The sequence below is a fragment of the Larus michahellis genome, chromosome 2 (assembly GCF_964199755.1).
Source record: "Larus michahellis chromosome 2, bLarMic1.1, whole genome shotgun sequence".
NCBI lineage: Eukaryota > Metazoa > Chordata > Aves > Charadriiformes > Laridae > Larus > Larus michahellis.
Window position 1 is genome coordinate 164,790,054 of NC_133897.1, and position 14,586 is coordinate 164,804,639.

Sequence of the window (14,586 nt, forward strand, 5' to 3'; positions counted from 1 at the left end):
GAATTTACAAACACAGTACTGAATTCCAAAATAGAACAGTGGGGAAGCAGAACATCTAACTTGGATTAGATGCTTGTGCCTAAGATCTCATTCCTCAATTCACGTTTAGCCAACCAAAAGGAAGGAATCTAAATTTCCATCATGCTCCGTAGATTCAACAACCCCACTAACTTCAGCAGGATCCAGAATTATTTAAAAGTTTAAAAAAAAAAGAAAAATCCAACTTGTTCTGTTTAAGGGCTTAAACTTAGAATAGATTTAAGGCTTTCGGGTAAAAGCGGTTTGAGCTTAAAGTATCAACAATACAAAGTTTATCTCAATTAACAGTACACTTTCGTACTAGAAGAGCAGAGCCTGAGAACTGCACGGAAAAAAATCCAATTAAGGCCTGTATCTCATTTTAACATACTGCTGACTAAATTAGGAAAGATACACTAAAGATGGTATATTAAGTTAGATTAGCTTTACGTACCGTATTTTAAGACTTCCTACCATTTACTGATAGCGCAGGAACAGAGTAGTTCCATGAGATCCCTTCAATTCTCTCCAGTTTCTGTTGAATCGCTAGAATTACAGCTCACGTTCGGTATGCAGAGGCAAATCCTCCTGAACATACAAGTTTCAAACCAAATAAATAAGTCAGCTGAGGCCCTTATAAATTATAAACCGGCCCTCAGTCTGCCACACAACCGGCCAGTAACCAACGTCTGTGTTTAACAGCTCAAACCAAGATTAAAAAAAACCCCACAATATGCTTTCAAGGTTTTCTTCGCCCAATTAATTCTTGATTTGGTCTTTCGTCCAGTTAGGGTCATGTAGCATTTCTTAATCCCAGAAGATGTCTTCCAAAGAAACCATGGTCATTCTGTTGAACCGAGATATCTTGATGAATAATTCTCCTTTTTCATCTTGTGACAAAAAGGAACTACCAATGAATTACCATTGCCTGATGGTAATCATTGTGACTTTAAGGACCAAATTTCCACGGATCAGACTGCGCTAAACTTCAAATCCGTAATATGTAGCATGGAGTAAGAATGTGTTTCTTCCGACACTGAGAAGCACTAGACTAAACCAAACAAACTCAGCTTCCAAGCATGAAAGCCAGTACAGAATTCCCCAGGTTAAAAATAACAGACTGTTTGCTGAGAGATTGTGATATTTGTTTAAATTTCTCTCTGCGGCTTTTGCATTAAGACATGGAATAGCCGAATATCTAAACGCGCTGCAGCGTTACTCAAAAAATAACAGATTCAGCCTTAAAACAGATTATTTCACAGACCAGTATAACCACAGCAATGTGGAGCTGAGCAGGGGTTAACTCTGTCCTACAGATGCACCCTAGAATGACCAAGGTTTCAGACAACGCTCACCACAACTACTGTGAGCAGCAGAAAAGAGTACATCCAAACATAATATTCACTGTGCTATTCTATTCAGCTTGAGGTTATAAGCAAGCTTTATGATGAGGTCATAAAGCAATTTTTACACTGAATTTATGAGATCATTATAACAGTCATTTCCAGCAGCCGGTGACTGGTTTATTAGAAGACAGCCTGTAGCAAAATTGAAAACGCAGATTGCAGAGACGCTCAACTGCAATACCGGCAACAGCAAAGGCTGAAGCACAAAACCTGTAAGGCAAACAAGTGGGGAGGGAAGGCTTAAGCATTAAGACTTATAAATATCTGAACAAGGACGTTTCAGAATCAGCAACAAGAGAAGCACTGATTTACATTAATTTTCATTTGCAAAAATTCGCCTTTATTTGAAGAGTAACTTACGCGCAGCATACAGGATTGAGAAATAACTGCTCCTCCTGAATATTCACAACAGGCACCTGTCGCTAAACCATGAATAAATGGCAGCAGAGCATTTTCACCACACGTACAAATTGTTTAAGATCAATCTTATTTCTTAACTTAAAAACTCCCTCTTGCTTCTTACGCTAGTCCTTGTAAAACCACTTTAATTGACTTGATTATTACAAGATAAACTTTAAAATATAATCAAGCGATGGTCCCAAATGGCAGGACACGGGCCCCAGCCCACAAGCACTGAATTGTTCGGCAGCAGAGAGGAACCGAAGGATCTTTTAAGGAGGTTCTAGGGAACTCAAAAACATTCATAAATATTACATACTTGGAGATTCAGGTTCAGAGAGACCCTTGAATCATCTCTTTCACAGGTATGCATACCCCAGCTTGCTACACTTTAGACAATAATGTTCTTACTGAGCAAAAGCCCTCGTATTTGACAAGCATATATATATTCGTGCACTCGGAAAGACACCCAGTCTAAAACCAAGCAAGTCACAACCAAAAATACAGCAAATTCCTCACAACCCAGCCAAGAAAACTGGACCAGAACACATTCTAATTATATATTTAAATGCTTAATTGACTCAATTCTTTACAATAGCTGCCTGATTGTTTTATTTGGAATTCATCTAGCTTTTATTTTAAGCTACTGGTGGTTCTTACTGTGGAATTTGGATAATGAGGTGAAGTCACTGTGCTCAAAGAGCAATTAAGACTGGCTTTGCTATCGGTTGTGCAACCCAGGGGAGTGAAGGCTTGTCTGGCTATCGCAGGATACATAAATAACGGGGGAGCCTTGGGGAGCCAGGACAGCCCTGCTTTTCGTCAGAAGAGACAGTAAAATCAAGATAACAGAGACTTTGTGTAGCTCTCTGTTTCCTCGAGAGGCTACCATGCCCGGTAATTGACCTTTGCCTCGTTACCTGTGAAATGCATATTAAAGTTGACACCCCTGTGTGTGCTAGTGAAGCTTTTAGAGATCATGCTAAACATATATGACTATAGCACTCGTCTCTCCACCCAAATCATACTACACGTCACCTAGGGGAGGGAAACCTCGTAATTTTGGGGATAAAAGGATGGAGAAAATGACGGTTAAACTGGGAGAGAAGCAACTTGATACCTGACGGACCAGTCGAGGGGCTGCGTTCCCCTCCTGCACCCCAGGCAAGGACGCCTTTCTGGGTCAGCGCTGCATCTTTCACCCTCCGGGGAATGCTACCCCGGGTTGTTGTACTATCGTTATTTTTGCTAGCAATATTAACCTTAAGTAATTAACGCTATTGTAGTCAGTGAATTTATCAACGGCAATCTCGAATCTGCGACTGTCGCTCTCAATAAAACAACTGATTTCGATTATTTGTGAATCTGACTCAGTGAAAGTCCTTTGCTGGGACTCCCGATAGTAAATCAGTGAAAATCCCGGGACTCTGACAGATAAATATCGAAACTACAGTCCTTTTAACGCCACGCTTACTCAAGAGCACTGCCAATGCAGAGAGAAGTAGCAAATAGAAACAACGAGACAGTACTAAACAGAAAAAGTAGACAATGGAGGAAAAAGCTGGATGTAATACCTTATCACAGAATGACTAGCAGGCAGACATAAAATCACTTACAACAGGTTAATTTCTTCTGGTCGTTTGCCCAGTACCAACTCTGTATGTCCATATCCCTAGAGACTTCATTTTATGTGGACAGTCCGGTGAATCGAAAAATACTTCTAAGATATTCTAAAGAGTCCTGAGCTTCGTAAGTATTTTTAATCCAGGAAGATCAAAGATTTGTTTATAGTAGTTTAACTGCAACAAACTGGGATAAGATTATTATTCATGAGTAAATTAACAAGGTGCGTAGAAATGGAAGTTACAGAAACAGACATTTGTTAAAATGGAATGAGCTATGACAGTAAATGACCCTACAGGTGGTGATATCCTACTGCGGTTTTCTCTCTTCTCATCTACAATTTTATAAATATTGGAAAAATATACCATATTTCACTTATCATGGATGTTGTCTGCAAATACATGATCAGAATGATAATAATTTAAGTAATTAGAAACATAATTTTGTAGACTTGTTCCAGAGCTTTATCCTCATGGCTATTTTAACACCTTGATTTTTATTTCCCCCTCCCCTCTATAAATCATCTCTTCTAAACATTACAAAAAGCACAAGGTTAGTGATTAAGCTGGTTTTAGAACAGACGTTAACACACTAAATGGCTAATTTCGGGCACGCTATGGGAGCTGCACAGCAGCCATACAAATCAGGCTCAATACACAGATAAATTTACTGAGCAAGGAATCCCTTGATGCTCTTGGAATGTGTATCCTCTATTGAACATAGTTTTGATCACCTGCAAGGTCCTTCCATCACAAAATACCAATTAAGTAAATCAAAACTCATTCCACAAAGCTAATACCACGACCAAGTATGTGTATTCCCACCTGGGTGTTTCACTACACACTGTTAAAAACCAAGTTCTTGCTTTACGGCTCTCCAACGTCCTCGTAATACCATCACATGGGTCATTGTGAACCTGCAACTTCTTGGGTGCCAGGACAACTGGCTGACAAGCAAAAAGTGAACCAAAAGGGTTTGTTTGGGGTTTTTTTTCCACGTATTTGATGCAAAGAAGTTCTGCATTTCTGGATTTTTTAGTCCAATTTCAAAGTAACGTACCCTTCCTTCCGTAAGTCAGAAGTGCCTATAGGTCAGACGTTCTACACTTAAAAATTAAAGCTGGACATTTTACTCCCTTAAATATCAGGTTGTTTCCTCAGTCATGCCAACTTCTATTTATGACCAACTGGGAAATACCTTGCTATGTCATAAAATACAAAGAAAGGCTTTACCAATGTTTTATAATCTTTAATATGCTGTCATCATCCTTTTTGTACAGCAGTATCAAACAATGATGAATTAGCAGTGCTAATGGTCCAAACGAAACATATTTAAAAATTAATAGCTTCACCTGTTTATTGGTCAAATAGAATTGTAAATAATCTCACTGGGAAGAAAGCAAATTCACATGCAAAGCAAGTTACTGCAAAAAACAAAGCTTTCCTCCTCAGCCAAAGACAGGCTAAGCCAAATACTGCAGTGTACAACGCTCGATCTAAATTTTGAATGAATTAATTAATTCAGAACACAGATCCATGTACGAAACTCACCAAGCACAAGGCATGCAAAACATTCAGCACAGCTACGGGAGAGACTAATGAAGTGCTACGGTACATTTTTTACAGTCTTTGTTACTTTAATTTTAAATTATCTCTTCTGCAAATCTGGCCAGTATGAAGCTGTTCTTATTTCACTGCTCAAAACAAGAAGTTTATGTCTTCAACAGGTAAGATCTTCAACAGACAAACAAAGAGTAGCTCACTCCCGGGAAGCTGCTCTCTCAGGAAGCACAGTGCAGCTTCTACCTACACAATCGTCCTTTTATCCTGCTACTTTTATTTACTTTTCTTCTGGCACTCTCAACTATTCTGTTTCATTACTTCTACAAACACCTCCAAAAGGCTCACTACTGCAAGCGTGAAGATAAGAACTTGATGCCAAAATGCTTAGAAGGTACAATACTTTACATGCAGCTTAATATAAAGAAACCAAAAATTCCTAGAGAAGCCCCTTCCTACAGAGTATGTAGCATAAGAAAGCAACGTGAGCTGAAGGACTGCCAGCTCCTTGAGTATACCGTACTGATAACCAACTCTACACCTTCTACTGTTCCTGTGATCTTGTTTCGCCTTTTTCTTTCTTTGTTCTAATATAACGATCCAAAGACAGAACATCAAGCTGTTCTACAAAAAAAAAAAAACTCCAAAGGGAAATATTTATGAGACAAAGAAAACTCAAATTTTTATTCACACAACAAACCATAACACAGCACAATGAAAACCACATCTTTCACTTTGATGTCACTCACCTTCACATGACTGAAGTCACCAACCTTGCTGCTTTCTTGTGGATTAAGAGGTTTAGTCTCTACTCTTGGTTTGACAACCTGCCGAAAAGGACTGGAGAGCGGAAGTCCACTAACACTGATGCCATCTAGAAACAGAATAAATGAAATTACTTTTGCTTGTCTAATATTATGTTTTATTTCAACGAATCTATATCTGTATTATCAAAGGGAGAGAAAATGCACAAAAAGTAATATTAACATTTTATCCAAAAAGGCCAAACAAAAGGTAAAGACTATTTTGCTCCATTTTTCTCTAGAAGCCAAAAAGACTCGAACAGGAATACACCCAAAACTCAGTGAAGGTCACAGGAAAGGAAGGTAACTGCATCTGAAGTATCGCAACAGAGATGTCAGAGTTAATAACATAAAATTAGTTCTAAAATTTATGATATTACACAAGAACAAAGATAAAAGTTTGTGCTTTTCCACGATAGCCACCCTATCAACTGCTTAATATCTGTACACTAACTTCCAGTATAAGGCCTGCGGATTCCACTGAAAGTATGTGCTGTGGAAAAGAACTGAAAATAGAGAAGTCATGTTTTCTACCATCTACTGATGTCAAAATCCATCAAACATTTGTGACGCGTAACAAAGACAGAATGGAAACTAAGGCTTACATTGTAATAGCCAACAAAAAGCTTAACAGAAATGGACATCCTTAGAGGAATGTCCTCAGTTTGGTTTTTCCTAGCAGTCTGTGTACCGCCTTATAGTATAGCAATAAAAGACAATACGACAACGTACTAGTATTTTTTATTGCTGAAAGGATTGCGTAACTTGAAGGTAAATAAACAAATTGCAGCGTATTTGGGTTTCTCAACCTACCAAAGCCACATTCTAAGCAAAACCCATTAAAATGGGTGAAAATTACTGTTGAATCAAAAAGTCAGAGGAACAAGAAAATTAAAATAATGAAGTTTTAACATACATTAAAACTAGATTCACAATTTATTATTAACAATCCGCTATTATTTAGATTCACATCCAAAGAAGAGCAAGATTTTGTTCCTTTATTCTGTGCAGAGAAACTGCAGTGCACAAACACCAATTAAACACAGGGAAAATCCCATCTATCGCAGCAGACACATATATCCAAATATACGGGAAACACCAGGTTATTACACAAAACCCAAATGTATTTCCTCTTTGGAAATTGCTCCTATCAGGTTCTGTTTGCTAAGATCACTTTCCAATTCCATGGATGACCTCGAATCTGGACCTGTTTGGGATACATTCTTCAAAAGAAGGAACCAGAAGAACAAGATGAAGCATGAAATGGTTTTGCTTCAGTAAAATCCAGCTTCCCAGGTATCCAAATGAGAGAAAAAAAAAAGGTATATTCCCATATTCCTTTATTTCCAATTTCCTTCACTAATTGGTTTTAAAATGCACCTTACTTCAGCCTTTAAGGTACAACACTATGACAAACATCAGATTTGAAGATTCTGATTCAGGGGGTTTACTAGTCAAAACACAAGTTTTTAATTAAAAATTTACTTATCTCATATGAAAAAAAAAAGGTGAAAAAAAAGGTTACTGTTTCTCAGAAAATTAGTATTTCCATTGCCAACTATCATCAAAATCACCTGCTCAGTCAAGAGCATTCAGGACTTCCTACAAGGTCAATAACCTTTCCAGATTACGGCAAAAGACGTAATCGCATACACTGATGCACTTCACATGGGCAAAGCCTGACATGATGCCGTATATTTGTACTGGTTTGGGCTGGGTGTGCTGGTTTTGTCTGAGATAGAGTTAAATTTCTTCCCAGTAGCTAGCAGAGAGCTATGTTTCAGATTTGTGCTGAAAACAGGGTTGATAACAGTGCTTAAACAGAGTCAAGGCCTTTTCTGCTCCTCACGCCGCCCCACCAGCGAGCAGGCTGGGGGTGCACAAGAAGCTGGGAGGGGACACAGCCGGGACAGCTGACCCCAGCTGACAAAGGGATATTCCATACCATATGACGTCATGCTCAGCGATAAACCTGGAAAGGAGGTCAGCAGGCAGGCTGCTGCTCGGGGACAGGCTGGGCATCAGTCAGTTGGTGGTGAGCAATTGTTTTCATTTGCCCCACTTGTCTTTCTTGGGGATTATTTTCCTTTCTTATTTTTTTTCTTTTCCTTAAATTTTTTTTTTAATTATTCTTCTTATTATTTTTTTTAATTATTAAACAGTTTGGTTTTGTCTCAACCCACGAGTTTCTTTCTCACTTTTAGCCTTCCAATTCTTCCCCCATCCCCTTGGGGGCCAGGGGGGAGTGAGTGAGCGGCTGCCTGGTGCGCAGCCGCCGTCTGGGGTTAAACCACGACATTCTCCAGGCTTCCACCACCATTCTTGCAGTTGCCACAGCACACTACTGGCTCCCCAAGGGCCAAGGAACTATCCTTCAGAAGATGGTACGAGATGCTACCACTGACATAGCGTAAGGAATGATCACAGAAACAATTCTTAGTGCTTTAAAGGAAGGGAATTTTAAGGAAGGGAAACTTAAAGGAAGGGAAAATTATTGTGATGGTTCTGGTGACCTTCGCACAGAAGCAAAAGAACTAGTAGCTAAATAAAACACGTATCAATTTTTGTGTGGAGCGCATGAAAAACTGCCTTTTTCCCCCCTCAACTCACAGCAAAAGTTGTCATATTTATGTTTAATGTTCATTAGATATAAGTCTTTGTGCAACAGGATGGACTTTGCCAAACCCTGTGTTTTGGTGCATGGTTTTGAAGCCAATCTCATCACCATCTCCACCTACTTTGGGTTTGCAGAGCAATTTCAGTGCATACAAACTAGATTCTTTTTGGCGTAAACAAACCAAAATCAAAGATTTTAATCCCAGAGCACATGTAATTTACTCCAATCCCTAATGGGGGCATAATAGTCTGAACCAACAAGCAGCCCTTCAGCCAAATTTGGGTCACGTGTGGAGGGGTTATTTTATCCAGAGGACCAGAACAGTCTGGCTACAGATAAAATACCTGAATCACACCACAGAGTACTGTAAAAGCTTTAGTACCAAGTGCTTCTACCTACCAATCTATTCATAGTGCATCTTCTTAATGTAGATACAGCCTTTAGTCGCTAAATCCAGCAATTCTAAATAAGGAATTATAGTGAGATCACCAGGCAAGAAAAGAAAAAAGCCGCCTGCGATCAGACACGTGTACTACACATTTAAGATCAGGCATTTAGAGTTTCGTTAGATGTAAGACCCAAATACAACAAAGCCCCTAATGAATTTTCAGAACCTGGATTTGCCAACCATCTGATGGAACCACTTTTTGCCAGGCGGTTTCCAGCCGCCGTCAGAGAGCCAGCACAGATCAAGCATTCCTCAACGGACAGTCTGAAAGAATTTAAAAGTGAGAGACTAACACTGTATTTTCCAATGTTCTATCTTTGCTCAAGCATAATGCCAAAGCACTGAATATCCTGCTGTATTAGTTACTGGGGTCGAGCAGGACACGCCAGTGAGAACACTCTGCCTGTGCAATGTAGCTTTACTACAAATTAATCAAAACTTACTGTGTATAAATTTGTTTATCCACGTGCAAACACTGCTTTGGACTGTTCAGTAGCAAATTTATTAATAGGTTACTGTTAAGGGACAGATATTAAAGTGACTTGCGTAGGTCTATCAAAGTAACACATGATGTAATACCTGTTCCATCTTTTAGACGGCACCATAGATAAGAACAACAAAGATAAGGCATCACGATGTCTGAAATTCAAGAAAGAGTAGTTCCAGTTACACATCCCAAAGGTTTGTAGTTCCATGATTAGCTTCTAAAATAAACCGTGCATTTTCATAGGATGGTTTGGGTTGGAAGGGACCTTTAAAGATCATCTAGGCCAAACCCCACCCCACCTTCTTTTTTCACCTTCACGGTTGTTCTTTTCCAGGTTAACCTGTGAATGATTTAAATGTTAAAACACAAACAAACAAACAAAAAACCCGATAAAACAAACAAAAAAAAACCCTGCCAGCAAACCAGAGCATGAAAGGAACACGTCCACATTGTACTACTTAGAAACACAGGCAGCATTAGCCTGGTTTTCCTCATTGTTAGAATTCTTCTTTTAATCTCTATGAATGTTGAAACTAAGACCGTTTATTAATATTAAATTCTAAAACATATTTGTTCCATGTGGGTTCCACGGCAGAAAAATCAATCAGCAGCATCTAAATGATAAAAAAAAAAAAATCAGAAGGCGTAAGTCTGAACAGGGTAGCACAAATGGGAAGACAATCGTACAAGTTATTATATGACTATCCTGGAAAACACATCAGCTAAACTTAGTAGTTTTTGTTAACGTTCAACTGAAATTTAAGAAAGCCTTTTCTCTTACAAGGTAACTACATTAAATCATGCGCTAATCTAGCCCATGAAGACCAGGGAAAAGGAAGGGAGATGAGAGCACTAAAAGACTCTTCTATGGGCTCACAGGTGTTTTATTTCTACCTTCCACAAGAAATAACGAGGTATCAAACCACTCGCAGACCAGCTCTCAGCATCTCTTAAAAGCCAACTACTATTAAAACAAACATACTTACTAGCCTAAGATTTGAGGCAATAATACACTGTAAAGTTCAAGACAGCCTGCCAACAAAACTGACCATAAATCTACTCGATAGCAGGCTTTGAAATCCACCCTTTTTTAATCAAAATAAAAACTTTTACCTGAGGAAAAAGAATTCTTTTCAAATTGATGAATGATTTTCCCCAGTTCTATATTTAGAACAAAAGCTGACACTGGTTGGTGCATAAAATTGCAAAGAAAAAGATGAAAAGAACCAAGCATGAAAAACTGCACGGCATTAGTCAGATTTTCTATTTCGTATAAGGCACAAGTTTTCCTTTCTTTGAGAAAGGAATAGATAATACCTAAAAAACCATCATGGATATACAACTAATGCCTTTCTTAATTGTTTTGTTTTTTAAAAAAAAAAACCTTTTTCTTTTTTTTCCCCTAAGAAAATGAAAAGACAAGGGCTGGTTTAAACCTTTCAACCGGAGAAGACAGAATTTTTTTTTTAATCTGCACACTGTACCGGCAAAAGGAGGTAAGATGGCAAAGTAAACACCGATTCTGCCTCAGGCTACGAGGAAAGTTTAAGGTAACCAACAAGCGATTCGACTTTCTCTTTCAAATCTGTGGCACTCAAACATGGGCTATAACACAGAGCCCGGCGCCAGGCACTGTCTTATACTTCAAATGACTCAGCCCTTCACAACTTTGACTGTGCAAGGGGACTTCTCTGCCAGGGGAGAGAAAAAAAATTAATGTTCTGCTGTTAGCAATTTTTATTATTTTTTTTTTTAATTATTTAGCTTTTTCCTCTTCTTTGACGAGGCAGCAGAGTTGGTCGGACATTGCCCAGCTCCTCTGCGATACATTAGTCACCACAGAGTCAGGAAACACATTCTGTTAAAAGCCCTGGTAGGGTGCAGAACTTCACGATGGCAGAAGAAAACGGATAATTGAAAAATTTAGATCCATCAATGAAGCATCTCACTGGAAATTTTGAATTATTTGACATTTACATTTTTTCAGACTTCATACGTTTTATTTTCTGTCGTGAAGTTTAGAGATTTGAACATGCTAAACCCTCCACAGTTTTCTTTCGTCAATCCATACCGTCAAACAGCTTGAGCAGCCTTTCACTATAAAAAGAACAATTGTCTTTCTACTCTGTCCAGAAATCTTCCTAATTTCTAGAATCCACATTGAATATTTCCATGGTAACAGCACATGACCAACACTTTTTCCATGGTAACTGCAAAAACACAGCTTGCCTTTCCAACATTGCAGTCACTGCTGTCACAACAGAGCAAAGTCTCTTACCAGCATTTCCTCTCTCCTCTCAAATGTTAAGTAAATTGTCAATTTAACTTCATTAGCCACTTTCACCGCACACTGCACAGAAGAATCCTACACAATTTCATATATGAATCCGGGAAAGTTTAAGAAGGGAGTTACACCTGTAGATTTACAACCTGATGATGAAGCACTGAAGAAGGCGCTGGCACGGGACAGCTTCCATCCTGTTCTCGTACACGGCTCCCTCGTAACGCCGCGCCGCACAACCAGCACTGGCCTGATCCAGGTGACAAAAATATATACCCTTTTCCACAAGTGCATCACAACTGCTGTGATCTCAAACTCTGTGGCAAGGAAACCCTTAAATGATCTTACCACTGAAGCCAGGACACCGCAGAGGTTCATTTATGTTCCAAGGCAGTCTACAGATAACTGACAACGCGAGTCACTTGAGATCCAAAACAGCATAAGATTTTGTGTTGAACTGCCTCTTCTCTGCAGAAGACATACGTATAATCCAACAGCAGTACTAACCTCTGTATTGCTGTTTTCTCAAGACACGTGGTTGAGGGAGGTGATTCTCCCCCTCTACTCCAGTCTCTTGAGACCCCACCTGGAGTATTGCATCCAGCTCTGGAGCCCTCAGCACAAGAAGGACATGGACGTGTTGGAACTGGTCCAGAGGAGGCCACGAAAGTGATCCGAGGGCTGGAGCACCTCTGCTGTGAGGACAGGCTGAGAGAGTTGGGGCTGTTCAGCCTGGAGAAGAGAAGGCTCAAGGGAGACCTTAGAGCCCCTTCCAGTACCTAAAGGGGGCCTTACAGGAAGGATGGGGAGGGACTTTTTACGAGGGCATATAATGACAGGATGAGGGGTAGTGGTTTTAAACTGAAAGGGGGAGATTTAGATTCGACATTAGGAAGAAATTTTTCACCCTGAGTGTGGTGAGACACTGGCCCAGGTTGCCCAGAGAAGCTGTGGCTGCCCCATCCCTGGAGGTGTTCAAGGCCAGGCTGGATGGGGCTTTGTGTCCCTGCCCATGGCAGGGGGGTTGAACTAAATAATCTTTAAGGTCCCTTCCAACCGAAACCATTCCTCCTTTGTGGCCCAGGAAGCGGAGGAGGAAGGCAAGGAGGGAGCAGCAGCAGAGGGAGCCCCAGGGCGCAGGAGGAGGAGGGCAGGAGGTACTGCAGGCCCGGAGCAGGGATCAAGGCTAACCACCACGTATTCAAAAAATATAAAAACACTATAGTAACTTCTTTCTTAAATGAGTGTTTTAACAGAATGAAATACTAACCCAAGAGATATGTCAGAGTTTTGGGGAAGTACACAACTTGAGCATCAAATATGAAAACTAAATGCCCCCTCGGCTCATTTGTTTATTTTGTCAATCCATTGCCTCATAGAAATTTCAAAACAAGGAGCTTCTTGGTAGGCAACCTCTCCTAAGAATATTGTAACGGTTTTAAAGTACATTCAGCATGCAGAAGAGAGAGAAAAAAACAACTCAAGACAGCAAAGAGGCTATGCTTGCCAAACCAGAATATGCTTTTTTTTTTTCCCCCTAGAAAAAAAGAACAACTTTGTATTCTGCTGAAAGTAGGCAGAATTCTAGAAACTTGCTGTCTGCAGCAACAAAGAGGGGAATAACATGAGCAAATAGAGTTTCAGGCAGTATAATCACTTCACCCTTCACACCGCAGGTGTGCATCGAGATGCTGTTCCTTCCCCCTCTCAAAGCCAGGCTGAAGACAATCCCACAGGAGACTCCAGGCAAAGCTGCCAGCAACGCATCGACCCCGGCTCCCAGGAGCAGGGCAGAGACAACGCGTAGCAGAATAAGCACTTCTTTGAGACCCCATGACATTTGAAGAGGACAGTAATAATCATTAAGAATAGGAAATGCAGTATAAGCAAAGATTCCTTCCTGAGGAAGGATTTAAACTAGAATCAGAAGTTAAATTTAGACTAAGGGTGAATACAACGAAAGGGAGCAAATGAAGTGTAAAGAAATTCATAATCAAAGACTAGAGATTATTTACGCATGCTACATTAGATGCTAAAACAAAATGCCTCAGCAAGGAAACAGCATAAGAAGATGGCAGGTCAATTAGCCTGCACGTGCCAATCAAATTTATTGCTATTTGCCTCATGTCTGCCTTACCGATTTCCATTGGAAAGATTTGGGGCCTGAAATACGTCTTACTACATGTTTGTATAGTGGCTGGTACAACGGATATAGGCTAAGGTCCTATGGCACATACATACTGGTAAAAAACCCCACTCTGTAGCAGTCAAATTATAAACCAATATTATGTATCTAGAATAAAAGGCAGTTGTAAGAGGAAAAGGCACCTTATCTTCCGTAAGCACTATGGCTGGAATGCAAGAAGAACCCTGTAAGAAGAGTTCTCAAGAAAGTAAGAATATTTTTAAAGTAATACAGTGATGAATTTATGGAGGACACAAAAGCGTTTGTAGTTTAAAAACCAAAACAAACCAAAAAAAACCCCCTCATTTACTCAGACAAACAGCACAACCAAAATGAAAACTGACATTTCCAAACTGCAGAGACAAAAAACTTGTTAGAAATGAAGTCACTTTGAAAAAATATTCTGAGTGATCAAACGTAATAAAGGCAACCAAGCACAGTAACAGGTAAATGATCATACTGAAATATCTCTGAGGACTTCCTTCATCATCATCATCATCACTAATACAATTATCCTAATAGAATCCTCTAGGCTACTTAGTTTTTCAGAAGACCTGTCAAGACCACATTCAAATTCAAAGTCAGGTATCTTACTAACAAAGAAATATATTGTCTATATGCTATGTAAGTGTAGGACCGTTGTTATGTAGATAAAATATAGCCCTTTAAGCAGAAGAGCAACAGAGTATGAAACAGACAATGGTCTTGTATACCAATATTAAAAAATATCCAGGATTCCTGCTTTTAGAAATATGCTATT

The 14,586-nt window shown here is 39.6% G+C and overlaps 1 protein-coding gene across 4 annotated transcripts in view; it reads right to left on the reverse strand.

The window, feature by feature from the left end:
• TRAPPC9 (trafficking protein particle complex subunit 9) overlaps positions 1–14,586 on the reverse strand; it is a 543,073-nt gene that overhangs the window by 427,515 nt on the left and 100,972 nt on the right. For all 4 annotated transcript variants that reach the window (XM_074577903.1, XM_074577902.1, XM_074577899.1 and 1 more), the window contains one exon: positions 5,755–5,879. In XM_074577903.1, coding sequence (XP_074434004.1) covers positions 5,755–5,879 — 125 coding nt within the window. The remainder of the gene's footprint in view (positions 1–5,754; positions 5,880–14,586) is intronic.